The sequence below is a fragment of the Bison bison genome, unplaced genomic scaffold (assembly GCF_000754665.1).
Source record: "Bison bison bison isolate TAMUID 2011002044 unplaced genomic scaffold, Bison_UMD1.0 scf7180017845385, whole genome shotgun sequence".
Classification (NCBI taxonomy): Eukaryota; Metazoa; Chordata; class Mammalia; order Artiodactyla; family Bovidae; genus Bison; species Bison bison.
In genome coordinates, this window is record NW_011475958.1 from 3,798 (window position 1) to 17,242 (window position 13,445).

General features: G+C 42.6%; 1 protein-coding gene across 1 annotated transcript in view; it reads right to left on the reverse strand.

Moving 5' to 3' along the window:
- The window catches only part of LOC104984401 (multidrug resistance-associated protein 4-like), a gene marked incomplete at both ends in the record, with an annotated part of 30,884 nt that overhangs the window by 2,651 nt on the left and 14,788 nt on the right, over window positions 1-13,445 (reverse strand). Inside the window, 5 exons of the mRNA XM_010834092.1 lie at window positions 938-1,034; window positions 7,297-7,383; window positions 7,606-7,700; window positions 10,910-11,101; window positions 13,150-13,239. Of these exons, the coding sequence (XP_010832394.1) occupies window positions 938-1,034; window positions 7,297-7,383; window positions 7,606-7,700; window positions 10,910-11,101; window positions 13,150-13,239 (561 nt within the window). The remainder of the gene's footprint in view (window positions 1-937; window positions 1,035-7,296; window positions 7,384-7,605; window positions 7,701-10,909; window positions 11,102-13,149; window positions 13,240-13,445) is intronic.

Genomic DNA, 13,445 nt, shown 5'->3' on the forward strand with positions numbered 1-13,445 from the left:
AACGGGGTCTTTTGTCTGAAGGACACAGCTCGGGGAGCTGCCTCAGTCCTTGAGGGTTTGCTTGCAAACATAGCTCTCTGTCCCGCCACCCCAGAGATTAGGCGCTTATTTACTGCAGGCACCTGGCATTCTGTGCAAACTTCTCACGCACAGAGAAATGTTATCTGGTGTAAGAAATAATAACAGGGTGCCATTCCCATGCTCTCAAGATTTCTTGTGACTGTTTGTAAGATGTATAGGTCAAACAAAGAAAATGTTAACTGTCTTGTCTTTCTCACGCTCTTCTGTATAAATATGAGATGCTGAATAAAGTTGGTGTCAGACTGCGTCCCTTCGTGGAGACGTGTCTGAACCTCTCGACCCCATCTTTGTTGTAGATTTCTCTTGCTTTAGTTTCTTTTCTCAGCCCCGCCGTGCACATTCTCGGGACCTGATCGACTTTGCCGGCTGGCACCGGCAGAGACCTGCACAGGGAGACCAGCAACTGGAGACACCAGCAGAGTGGGCATCTCTGACCCAGGTGCTCGGCTACCCAGCCTCACTTCTGGTGCTAATGGAAGATGTTTAGTAAACTGCGTTTGACTATAACATGGTTACAATGGGTCTTAGTATCTATAATTTCCAAATTAGTATACTCTGACTCAAATCCTGGAAGGGGAAAACAAAATCTTGTATATAATATAGCATTATTATCCTTAACAAATTTCATTAGAACAGTGATGACTCAGTAATTCTACAGTAGCAATTTTATACACTTTAGGGTTTATGTGGCTTAGAGCATAATAGTGACATTTCTATGGTCTTTGAATTCATCCTCAGGGCATGAGTACCACCAGCTCTGGGAAGAAGGGGGCAAAAAACTGAGGGAGAAGAGGGCATTTATCATGACTCCTAGGAGAGTGCTAGCAAGCTCCACAGATTTCTAGAAACTACTTACATTTTCCAATTGCAGAATCTTACTTGCAGCTTTTAGGTACTGCAACTGATGAGTCACTAAAATTGTGACCTTATCTTTCAAGGCTTGGCAAATACACCTACAAATATAAAAGGTATGGCATGCAAAAGCACATTAATGGGGATATACCAAAGTAAAAATTTATACATTTAAAACATAGTGAGACAAAGACAACATAATAGTCAAAAATCTGCACTTTAAATACCAAATAAATGACAAAATTTAATACAAACATAAATCAATGAATTTGGCAAGGTCTTCAAATTCATCAGCAGCAAGCTTGACTCCAGCTCCACTAAAAAATATTCTAAAAAGCAATCCAGTGAAGGAGGCGCCAAGAGCTAACTTCTTTTACCTAAAACTCAGCTAAGCATTTATATATTTCATAAGAAAAGCAATTGAGCAACACTGAGATTCCAAAACTCAACTGAACTAAAACACTGTTATTTCTATGTGAGAATAGGAGAACAGGAATCTATGTCATATAAAAATGGTACAGGATGCTTGGGGCTGGTGCACTGGGATGACCCAGAGGGATGGTACAGGGAGGGAGGTAGGAGGGGGGTTCATGATGGGGAACATGTGTACACCTGTGGCAGATTCATGTTGACGTATGGAAAAACCAATACAATATTGTAAAGTAATTGGCCTCCAATTAAAAGAAATAAATTTATGTTAAAAAAACAAAATTATTTAACTCCTTGAAAAAAAAGTGTACATTTTTAGGCAGTTTTCTATGCGATTATTTATGATTTACGATGTACAGATTAACAACAAAAATGAATAGTTTCTTGATAACCTTTGCCAGAGTGCATATTTTAGACCCTTCCCCCCAAATAATATTAGACAGAAAATGAACGCTGGCATGGCCTCAACATTCTCTTCAACATTCCCAGTCCCATTCAGGAAGCAATTCTTCTTTCATTAGGACTGAACACCTTCCAAACATGGAAATGAAAGAACGGAACCCAAATGGCCCAAATCGGAGTGGAAATCAACCAACAAATCAAAAGACATACCAACTCTCTTAGCCAAGACCCCTGTGTGGTCAGACCACCCAAGATGGCTCTTCTCTTGTCCTCTCTACATCCCCTGCCTGACCAGTGCCTGCTTCAACTACACCTCCTCACGTGACTGACCTTCCTATATGTTTGTCCCAGAGCCCAGCGAATGGCTGTTCTAGCTTTAGATCAGAACCCTCCACTATGCTTGTCAAAGGGGCAGGAGGGGCATGACCCTCTGCTGGTTTCCATGGTAACCAACAAGCCAACTGGATGTCAATTCCCCTGAAACTGGTAATTACCTCCTGCCTGTTAAGAGCAACAGCTGCTGCCAAGTTCTGCCAAGGTGTAACCCAACAATCCCCTCAGTGTCCTTCACATTATTAAGTGTCCTTTCACAGTAACCCCTCAATCTGCTCCTCATTTTATTTTTTTATTTTTTTTAAATTTTATTTTATTTTTAAACTTTACAATATTGTATTAGTTTTACCAAATATTGAAATGAATCCGCCACAGGGACTCAACCCGTTTCATCCTACTGGGTCCACAACTCCTCCAGGAAGTTATAGCCTGGGTCCAGGACTCTGGTGACCATAGTCAGGGCTCCAGAGAGGTAACCTGGGAGCCCAAGCCCCTTGCAGAGCAAATCTCAGAAACAAGGGCCAGAGCTCAGCCTGTGAGTGAGTCAGATGGAGAGTCTGGAGGCAGCAGACTGAAGCTCAGTCCTTCTCATGAGACTGACGATGTCAGACGAGCTACTAAACCTCAGTTTCTCCATCTCAAACAATGTCAATGACAACTCACCCACATGTTCTGAGAAATCAAATCATCAATCTGCCCAGTAAAGGTCATCCCCCTTCCCCACTCCTCCCTAACCACAGGCTGTCATGTACTTTGGACTCAGGACAGAAAAGTCCTAAGTGGACACTCTGGACACTGGTTCTGTGATCAGAGGATCACACCCTAGGATGTAGACACAAACACCATCAATTCATTAAATCCAAAAGGATTCATTTTTACCCTTTGAGATGTAGGAAAACCACTAGACCATTCAGGTATGACCTAAATCAAATCCCTTATGCTTATACAGTGGAAGTGAGATAGATTTAAGGGACTATATCTGATAGATAGAGTACTTGATGAATTGTGGATGGAGGTTCGTAACATTGTACAGGAAACAGGGATCAAGACCATCCCCATGGAAAAGAAATGCAAAAGCAAAATGGCTGTCTGGGGAGGCCTTACAAATACCTGTGAAAAGAAGAGAAACAAAAAGGAAAGATTCAGAACTCTGAATGCAGAGTTCCAAAGAACAGCAAGAAGAAATAAGAAAGCCTTCCTCAGTGATCAGTGCAAAGAAGTAGAGGAAAACAACAGAATGGGAAAGGCTAGAGATCTCTTCAAGAAAATTAGAGATATCAAGAGAACATATGCAAAGATGGGCTCGATAAAGGACAGAAATGGTATGGACCTAATAGAAGCAAAAGATATTAAGAAGAGGTGGCAAGAATACACAGAAGAACTGTACAAAAAAGATCTTCATGATCAAGATAATCACTATGGTGTGATCACTGACCTAGAGCCAGACATCCTGGAATGTGAAGTCAAGTGGGCCTTAGAAAACATCACTATGAGCAAAGCTAGTGGAGGTGATGGAATTCCAGTTGAGCCATTTCAAATCCTGAAAGATGATGCTATGAAAGTGCTGCACTCAATACACCAGCAAATTTGGAAAACTCAGCAGTGGCCACAGGACTGGAAAAGATCAGTTTTCATTCCAAACCGAAAGAAAGGCAATGCCAAAGAATGCTCAAACTACCACACAATTGCACTCATCTCACACGCTAGTAAAGTAATGCTCAAAATTCTCCAAGCCAGGCTTCAGCAATATGTGAACTGTGAACTTCCAGATATTCAAGCTGGATTTAGGAAAGGCAGAGGAACCAGAGACCAAATTGCCAACCTCTGCTGGATCATTAAAAAAGCAAGAGAGTTCCAGAAAAACATCTATTTCTGCTTTATTGAATATGCCAAAGCCTTTGACTGTGTGGATCACAATAAACTGTGGAAAATTCTTCAAGAGACGGGAATACCAGACTACCTGACCTGTCTCTTGAGAAATCTATATGCACATCAGGAAACAACAGTCAGAACTGGACATGGAACAACAGACTGGTTCCAAATAGGAAAAGGAGTACATCAAGACTGTATATTGTCACCCTACTTATTTAACTTCTATGCAGAGTACATCATGAGAAACGTTGGGCTGGAAGAAGCCCAAGCTGGAATCAAGATTGCTGGGAGAAATATCAATAACCTCAGATATGCAGATGACACCACCCTTATAGCAGAAAGTGAAGAGGAACAAAAAAGTCTTTTGATAAAGGTGAAAGAGGAGGGTGAAAAAGTTGGCTTAAAGCTCAACATTCAGAAAACTAAGATGATGGCATCTGGTCCTATCACTTCATGGCAAATAGATGGGGAAACAGTGGAAACAGTGTCAGACTTTATCTTTTGTGGCTCCAAAATCACTGCAGATGGCTGCTCATGATTGCAGCCATGAAATTAAAAGACGCTTACTCCTTGGAAGGAAAGTTATGACCAAGGTAGATAGCATATCGAAAAGCAGACACATTACTTTGCCAACAAAGGTCCGTCTAGTCAAGGCTATGGTTTTTCCAGTTGTCATGTATGGATGTGAGAGGTGAACTGTGAAGAAATTTGAGTGCTGAAGAATTGATGTTTTTGAACTGTGGTGTTGAAGAAGACTCTTGAGAGTCTCTTGGACTGCAAGGAGATCCAACCAATCCCTTCTAAAGGAGATCAGTCCTGGGTGTTCTTTGGAAGGAATGATGCTAAAGCTGAAACTCCAGTACTTTGGCCACCTCATGCAAAGAGTTGACTCATTGGAAAAGACTCTGATGCTGGGAGTGATTGGGGGCAGGAGGAGAAGGGGACGACAGAGGATGAGATGGTTGGATGGCATCACTGACTCGATGGACACGGGTCTGAGTGAACTCCAGGACTTGGTGATGGACAGGGAGGCCTGGCGTGCTGGAATTCATGGGGTCGCAAAGAGTCGGACACGACTGAGCGACTGAACTGAACTGAGTTCAATGTTTGTAACTAAGTTCCTTGACTGAGTAAGCCCTCTTCAGTCTTAATACTAAAGCTTTTAATGTAACTGTTTCTCCTTAATTTAGAATTACTTGCCAATTGTCCCTGAAAGTGGTTGTAAATCAAATCTGATGGGCTGCTATGTCCAAGATAGATCAACCCAAAAGTTGTAAAATGTTTTCTTCCTAATATTCCATCACATATAATGTAATATAAATAATTCCAAAGTGACCAATTAAGGGCTTTACATTTTTTCTAAATAATGCTTTTTATTAAGCATTATTTATTTAGCATTATTATTGAGGACTGTGGGAAGACACAGGGCACAGGCACTCCCTGGAGGAGCAGGAGGCAAAGGCAGGACCCACCTTTCACCTTCCTCCTGTGTCCTGCTGCAGAGCTCCCTGGCTCTGGGACAGAGGGACCAGTGTGCACCGACAGACAGGGTGAGAAATGACCCCCACAGAGCCAGCACAGCTGGACACCAAGTGAGTAAGGGGACGAGCTGGAAAGGCTGATGGGGGCAGATGGCAAAGAAGCCTGTTCTCTGTTTGAGGACCTGGAGCTGCTTCCTGAACATGGGGTGGAGTGGCAGTGGCCTGTGAAGGGCTGGAGCAGGAGGGTGAGCCGTGTAGACAGGAGGGTAAGCTGTGTAGACAGGAGGGTGTGCTGTATAGATAGCAGTGTGGCAGTCTGATCAGGACAGACCTGAAAAGCTGATGACCAGGAGGTGAAGGTCTGGTGATGTGGTGCTGAAACACGTCGGGATCCATAGCATGGTGAGACAGCATCAGTTCGCCTAAGGCCTCTCACCTTCTTTAGGTGACAGAACCCACTTAATATTCAAGCATAAAGCAGTAAAACTTTAACAACCTGGGATATAGCCTCATGACTGAAGGAAACTCTTAATGTCAAGTAGAAGTGCGATTCATTCATATTTTTTTTTTCGATTCATTCATTTTTAATAAAAGCCTCCAGCTTCCACTACTGCTTCTATTCAGCACTTACTTATAAGCACAACACACTTATCCTGTGTTGAAACTTTCTAAAGCTTGACTCTGCTGACCTTTCCCCAGGCATCTGTCTTAACAAGCTCCATGTAGAGACAGGTTCCTTAGAGGCAGGAATGAGAGCTGGGCGTCCTATCTCCCTTATTCTGCCCAGTGTGGTCCTTCCCCTCTCCTGGCTCACTGTCCTCCTTATAAACTGAGAGGTTTTGTGCAGGGACATCTGTAAGGGCATCTAACTCAGTGCACACAGCAGGGTGTTAAGTGTAGCTGGAAGGCCCATTGTCTTTATAGGGTGAACAGCAAGGGAACTAACTCTGGGGGGAGATGTGGCGGCTGTTTCAGCAAAAGCAAGTTCATGAGGCTTTCAAGGAGGCCAATTTAGACTCCATCAAAGGCCTCAGTCAGTATATGTTAAGACATATTATACACAGAAAAGCATCGTAGTTGTTCTGTTTCAGGGATTCTATGGCCAAGCAAGAGCCACTGACACCAAATTCCAGAATCACAAATTGAGAGTCAGGATTTAAGAAAGATTCTAGATAACTAGATTCATGTTCAAGTTAACCCTATATTGTGGGTCTAAGTATTAATTCCACAAGCATCCATGAAGCAACATTAAATGATTGAAGCCATACTCTGATATCAAGTATGGCTCTGATAAGTTATTCCTGAATTCTAGACTTTGCTAAGTATTTTCAGACCTAAAGAATAATAAGCATAAGATAACAAGGCCTTTCCATGGAAGCTCTATGTCAGTACTGAAAACACTGTACCTTCTAATGTGCCTTAAATGATGAGGGAATGATGGAGGAAAAGAACTGGCAGCCAAGTATCAGATTACAGACTTCCACTCTATGATTTAAAAATCGGATAGCATCCTTCTGATTCCTGGGGTGTGGATCTGTCCACAGCATCTGGATCCATCAACTGCAAGTCACAGGGTAGAATCTGCCATCTATCCCTGACTCCCTAAAGCATGGACTCCACTGTGCTCCACACACTGGAAGCACCTGCTGTATTTTTCTGTCCTGACCTCAACATGATGCAAGATTTCTCTACAATGGATCTTCTTTTGAGGAAATAAAGGGAGAGAAGGACAGCAGCACACAATGAGCTGAGTCTCCTGAATCACAAAGGCTTTCCTGAGCTTCCTTCCCTGATCCCTACAGGGCTCTTGGAAAGAAGAAACGATAGAAAACAGGAGCAAACTCACTGTTCGAACAAGTGCCTGCTGACTTCTACATCCACTGCGCTGAGCGGATCGTCCAGGAGGTAGATGTCTGCGTCCTGATATACGGCTCTAGAAAATGTAGAGAGATGTCAGGATAGAATACTTCACACTCCCTGAGTCTCATCTCTGAATCATGATGGTGTCTAACAATGTCATGTTCATTCCAGGAGCCCAGGGAAAGGGCCAAGAGCCTGCTTCACCCAGGCCCACCTGGTGAGCGGGGTCTGCGTGCTCACGTCCACTAGGAGCCATGGAGGAGGAGGGGCGGATGGCAACTGAAACCCCATTTACCTGGCGAGGCTGATCCGGGCTTTCTGCCCTTCACTCAGCGGGGTTCCTCCATCTCCTATCACAGTTTGATCTCTTTCCTTCAAATTCTGCAAATTCTATAAGGAGATAGAAAAAGAAAAAGATTTAAAATGTGTTCTCCTAGCATCCTAACCTTTCAGCAGCTGTTCTCCCCACAAGTGTTTGATCAATGATAATGGGCTTATTTCATAGTGAATAACGATAACCTTGAACATTAAAACAACAAACCTCTCGGGGTTTTTTTTAATCTTTTCTTCATTCTGTAGTTTTCCACAGCATTTATGCATTTGACCATTTTAACAGATATTTACTGAGGACTGACTACATGCTAGACATTGTTCTGGGCACAGTGAATTCAGCCACGAGGAAACAAAGTCCCTACAGTTTCTTTTCATGTTGAGTGCAAGAACTAAGGACGAAAAGGAAAAGGAAGTCGAATGGAAAGTGAAGGAGGGAAGTGAGTCCATACTGGGGTGTGAGGACTCTGCTCAGAGGGGTTGAGAGCAGATCTGGGGAGGGGGGCTCTAGCAGACCTGGAGAGGCTGCTCCTCACAGAGGGAGGGGCGGGTGCAGGGGCCACAGGGAGGTGCCCAAGGGGTTCAGGACAAGGAGGCAGGAGAGCAGAGCTGAGTAAGAATGAGGGGAGTGAGGGCAAAGCCAGAGCAGGAGGAGCCCTGGGGTCACTCCAGTAAAGGAGGAAGGGGAGGACTGACATGGTCTTGGGTTTTTTAAGGAATCACTCCTGTGCTTTGCAGAAAACAGGCAGTAAGTGGGGAAGGGGAAGTATGAATATAAGTAAAGAGGCTACTGGAAAAATCTAGGTGAGAGATGACTGTGGTCAGGACCAGAGAGGGAGCACTGAGGATGCAGAGATGGCGTCACACTCCAGACACATTTGGAAGGTGTCCGTGTTCCGACCACGCAGACTAGGAAAGCAGTCCATGTTTATAATGGTCACATCATGTACAGAAGAATCGCTGTGCAGCCCGGTCCTGCAGGGCCCCTTCCCACCAGACACTGCAGCATGGACACCCGAGGGTGGGGGAGGCCCCAGAACACTGCCCACATTACTGGTCCAATCAGCCCATGTAGCTACGACAAAGCATTGACCCCCAGGGAAAAAGCTGAATATCAGCCGCTGTCCCATCTCTTCCGTAGAGATGCTCAAATGTGGGGAGAAAGAAGGGCTGAGCTTCACCAGTAAGGCAAAGTCATGAAAGAAACACCTCACCCTGGCCTGGGTCTCTGGAGTCTGATCTGGGCATTAGGGGCTGGAAGTGATTACAGTAAAGAGGAAATGCCTGAGATCTGTTTACTCCACACCCCACCTTATACCTTCATCTATCACCTGCTCTATGATCCAGAGGGATGGTATGGGGAGGGAGGTGGGAGAGGGGCTCAGGATTAGGAACACGTGTACACCGTGGGGGATTCATGTTAATGTACATCAAAACCAATATGATATTGTAAAGTAATTAGCCTCTAATTAAAATAAATAAATTAAAAAAATTCTTCCTTATACATTTCCTCAACTGAGAGGCAGCACAGCACCAAGGACAAGCATGGAGTCTAGAGTCATGCAGAAAGGGATCTGAACTTGAGCTGAGATGAGCTGTTTGATCCTCCAAGCCTTAGTTTTACCAACTACAAAATGAGGATGTTAATGCTGAAGACACTGATAAAGTATCAATAACTCATATACCGTCTTACATGTGTGCACACACAGGGGTGAAAGACAGAAAAATGATTTGTATATGGACTCTGAATAAATGGGAGCTACTGTTCTCACTGTTCTATATGCACTTCCCTCTTCTTTTCTTATACAGTCTCAACACCATTTAATACAAATCTAGCTCATTCCTACTAACTTGACATTAGAAAAGAAGCCCATTAAAGGAGCAATTCTGTTTTAACAACATTATTGTAAAATGCTACTCACATGATACAATCTATGATGTTTGAGCTGTGCTTCAAGCAAAATTACTATTTTCTATTTCCTCAGGAAGGAGGTTTTGGAGTCTTAACTCCTCACCTCTGAAAGTCTGTCCTGGGCTCTTTCTCACAGTATAGAAGAATACTCGGATGTACAGACTGGACTCAACAGACTCAAGGGGAGCAACCCAGGAGAGTAACATACTGTTTAATCAGTATTTACATTGTTCTTCCTTTTTGCCAAATTACATTCCCCTCTCAAGTAAGTTCAATTTTCATCATTCATTCACTAATTTCATTTAAATCCCAAGCTAGAATTAAATGTTTAATTTTGTCATTTTCTGTGAAATGCAATGCCATTTCTGAAAACAATCTCTCCCCCAAAGAAAAGATGCAGTATTAAGAAGAAATGTTAAAGTATTCTATTTTCTTTAAATAAAAATACAAATGCAAGTCAAAACCAAGTGGAGAGGGAAACCTAGGGACTGAAAAGGCCTGAGGAGGCACGAGCCAAGGGTCAGGGGGGAGACCTCATGTGCAGGCTGCCTCCAGGGGCACTGAAGGAGATTCCTCAGTGAGATGACTAAGGACATGTAAACAGAGACTAGCAGGTCGATGACATTCAGGAATCTGGGTTATTTTTCAGGTGAAATAATGTGATTTTTTCCCAAAGGCTTTCCTATCTTTCAGAGAAAACTAATAATACATTTGCAGATGAACTAATCTGAGGTCTAGGATCTTTTCCAGAATAATCCGGGGTGGGGGTGGGGCTGGCAGAGTTGGAGATGCAGCCAGACTGGCCACCAGCTGTTCCTGGCTGAAGCTGGGGGGGTGGTACATGAGGGTTCATTACACCATGCTCTCTATTTTTTACAAAGTTTTGCAATTGTCCATTAAAAAAAGAAATTAAAAGTGAATGAGGAAATCCCCCGTTCACTGGTGGTCCAGTGGTTGGGACTCTGTGCTCTCACTTGCCAAGGGACAGAATTCAGTCTGTAGTCAAGGGACCGAGTTCAGTCTGTAGTCAAGGGACCGAGTTCAGTCTGTAGTCAGGAAACTAAGATTGTGGAAGGCGTGTGGCACAGCCCTCCATACCAAAAACAATGAATGAAATTTCACAAAATGAAACAACCACACAGCCCCCCATCAAAGTTATTCTGTGAGTGTTGTTATCACATCAGGATTAAAACAGCAACATATGTGCCTGCATATTTACCCAGAAGACCAGCAAATATATTGAGCAACAATCAAAGACTTTTCAAATTAAAAAGAAATTTCAACTAACTTCAGAGTTTAAACCAACATTATCACTATTTGAAATTTGAGTATATGCAGCTCAAAAGTCATTATTCACCTTTTCCAAAGCACACGCCTTTATTACTTCTTTGTATCTGTCTTCTTCATATTTCTTCCCAAATAAAATGTTACTCCTCACAGTTCCTGGAAACACCCAGGGCTGCTGAGAAACATACGCAATCCTCCCGTGGACGTTGACATTTCCCTGGATCAAGGAAAGCTCCCCCAGCAAAGCGCTTAACAGTGATGACTGAAACAGATGGCAACACACAAATGAACAGGCAGCACTCAGGATGGAACATGCCCTGCAGCACAGCCGACCCCACCCTGGTGCTTGATACACAGTAGAACCCTTTCCTTCAGAACAGGATAAAGTACTGCTCTGGTGATTGTGATTAAAAAAATAAAAATAAAAATAAAAATAATACCATTGGTCAAGGTAAACTAAAGGTTGATAAGGAATATGAATAGTATAACAATCTATGCTGCCTGAGTTTCCCCCAAATGAAGTGCTCTACTCAGCAAAGACTAATTAAGAATCTTTAACATCTTTTTCTAGTAGAGCAACCCCACAGGATGTGTATTTCATATATCTGATGTTTAATGCAGTTGTTCCTACATCCGGGATATCCTTTATTTGACAAATACTTGTTCTTAAAAAGCTATGTATAGGGAACTCCCTGGTGGCCCAGAGGCTGGGACTCTGAGCTCCCAGTGCAGGGGCTGGGGTTCAATCCCTGGTCAGGGAACTAGACCTTACATGCTGGAACTAAGATCTCATGCAGTCAAATAAACAAATATTTTATTTTTTTAAGTTATGTGTAAATAATATATCCAAAGATCGCAGCACTGTTTATAATAGCCAGGACATGGAAGCAACCTAGATGTCCATCAGCAGATGAATGGATAAGAAAGCTGTGGTACATATACACAATGGAGTATTACTCAGCCATTAAAAAGAATACATTTGAATCAGTTCTAATGAGGTGGATGAAACTGGAGCCTATTATACAGAGTGAAGTAAGCCAGAAGGAAAAACACCAATACAGTATACTAATGCATATATATGGAATTTAGAAAGATGGTAACGATAACCCTGTATACGAGACAGCAAAAGAGACACTGATGTATAGAACAGTCTTATGGACTCTGTGGGAGAGGGAGAGGGTGGGAAGATTTGGGAAAAAAAAAAAACACATATAACTTCCAAGCTAATGGAGAGAGATGATAAAGTAATAGAAAATAATCCAAGAAGAAGGAAAGAAGCAAATAAATAACTAAATAAAACAAAGACACGCGAACAGATAGGATAAATAGTAAAAAGCAAGTAATACAGTAGCTTCAAATTTTACTTGGACAGGTAAAGTTGAACAACTAAAAAAAAAAAAACTGTTTATGTTAAACACCATTAAAAAAATTTTATGGAGGGAAGGGACATATGTATACCTATGGCTGATTCATGTTGACATTTGACAGAAAACAACAAAATTCTGTAAAGCAATTATCCTTCAGTTAAAAAATTTTAAAAATCTTAAAAAAAAACAAAGATGATGAATTAAACTATGAAGTGAGTTGTGTCTGCAGAGCAAAAGTCCATGATAAAGGAAATCATCACCCTTTCATGTACATATCCCACATTTAAGTTTCTGTATGTTGTTGCACAAAACACATGAGACTAAGTCAATGTGCAAATTTCAAATTTTTTACAACACATAGGTGTGTTCTGTCTGTGTCTACACATCAGAGTGCTCATTGCCCTGGGCTGAAATAACCTGCCTGTGTATCTGTCTCATCCCAGAACCTTGCTGCTCTGGAGCAGAGGCGTCGAGCCCTGACTCATGTCTGTACCTTTATCTCCAGCACGTGGCTGCACATTCACTACATGTGCACTGATAGGACCAAGTCAGGTCACGTGGGGAAATGCTCAGAACTTCCTGGAAGAACCTGCACCACCTCCAGACTTCCTGGAGGGGCCACTGTGACAAAAAGAAATCCCCATTGTCTCCATCCATTCTGAACAGCTGTCACATCAATAATTTCCTTCACTGAGATGTTCAGTGCTTTACAAGTGGTTCCCAACTGGGCAATGTGAAGCACCAAGAAGGAAAACACTGTGTGCATTTATTCAGATTTATTTGCCACAAAACCTTTTCACAAAATGAATGCTCCACAGAATACACCTAGAGAAACACTGTTCTAGACACACTGAATTCAAACTGAGTCACACTCAGCTCTGGGCTCCACTCTGAGAATATAACCGGGGCTGTTATCAAGCTGTCAAAACCCATCAGAACGTACCTTTCCTGCGCCTACAGGTCCGACCACAGCTAACAGTTCACCGGGTCTGACAGTAAAGGAAAGGCCTTTTAGGGCTGGGGTTCCTGATTCCTGCAAATGAAAGTTACAAAAATGTACCCATTTCAATAAAGTAACACAAATTACTTCAAATAGTGGGGAAAATACCATAAGAGTCACGGAAATGCTAACATAGCCCACATTTTTCTCATTTGAAGACATTGTGTTCTAGTTCCAGTTTTTTAAGGAATCTCCACACTGTTCTCCATAGTGGCTGTACTAGTTTGCATTCCCACCAA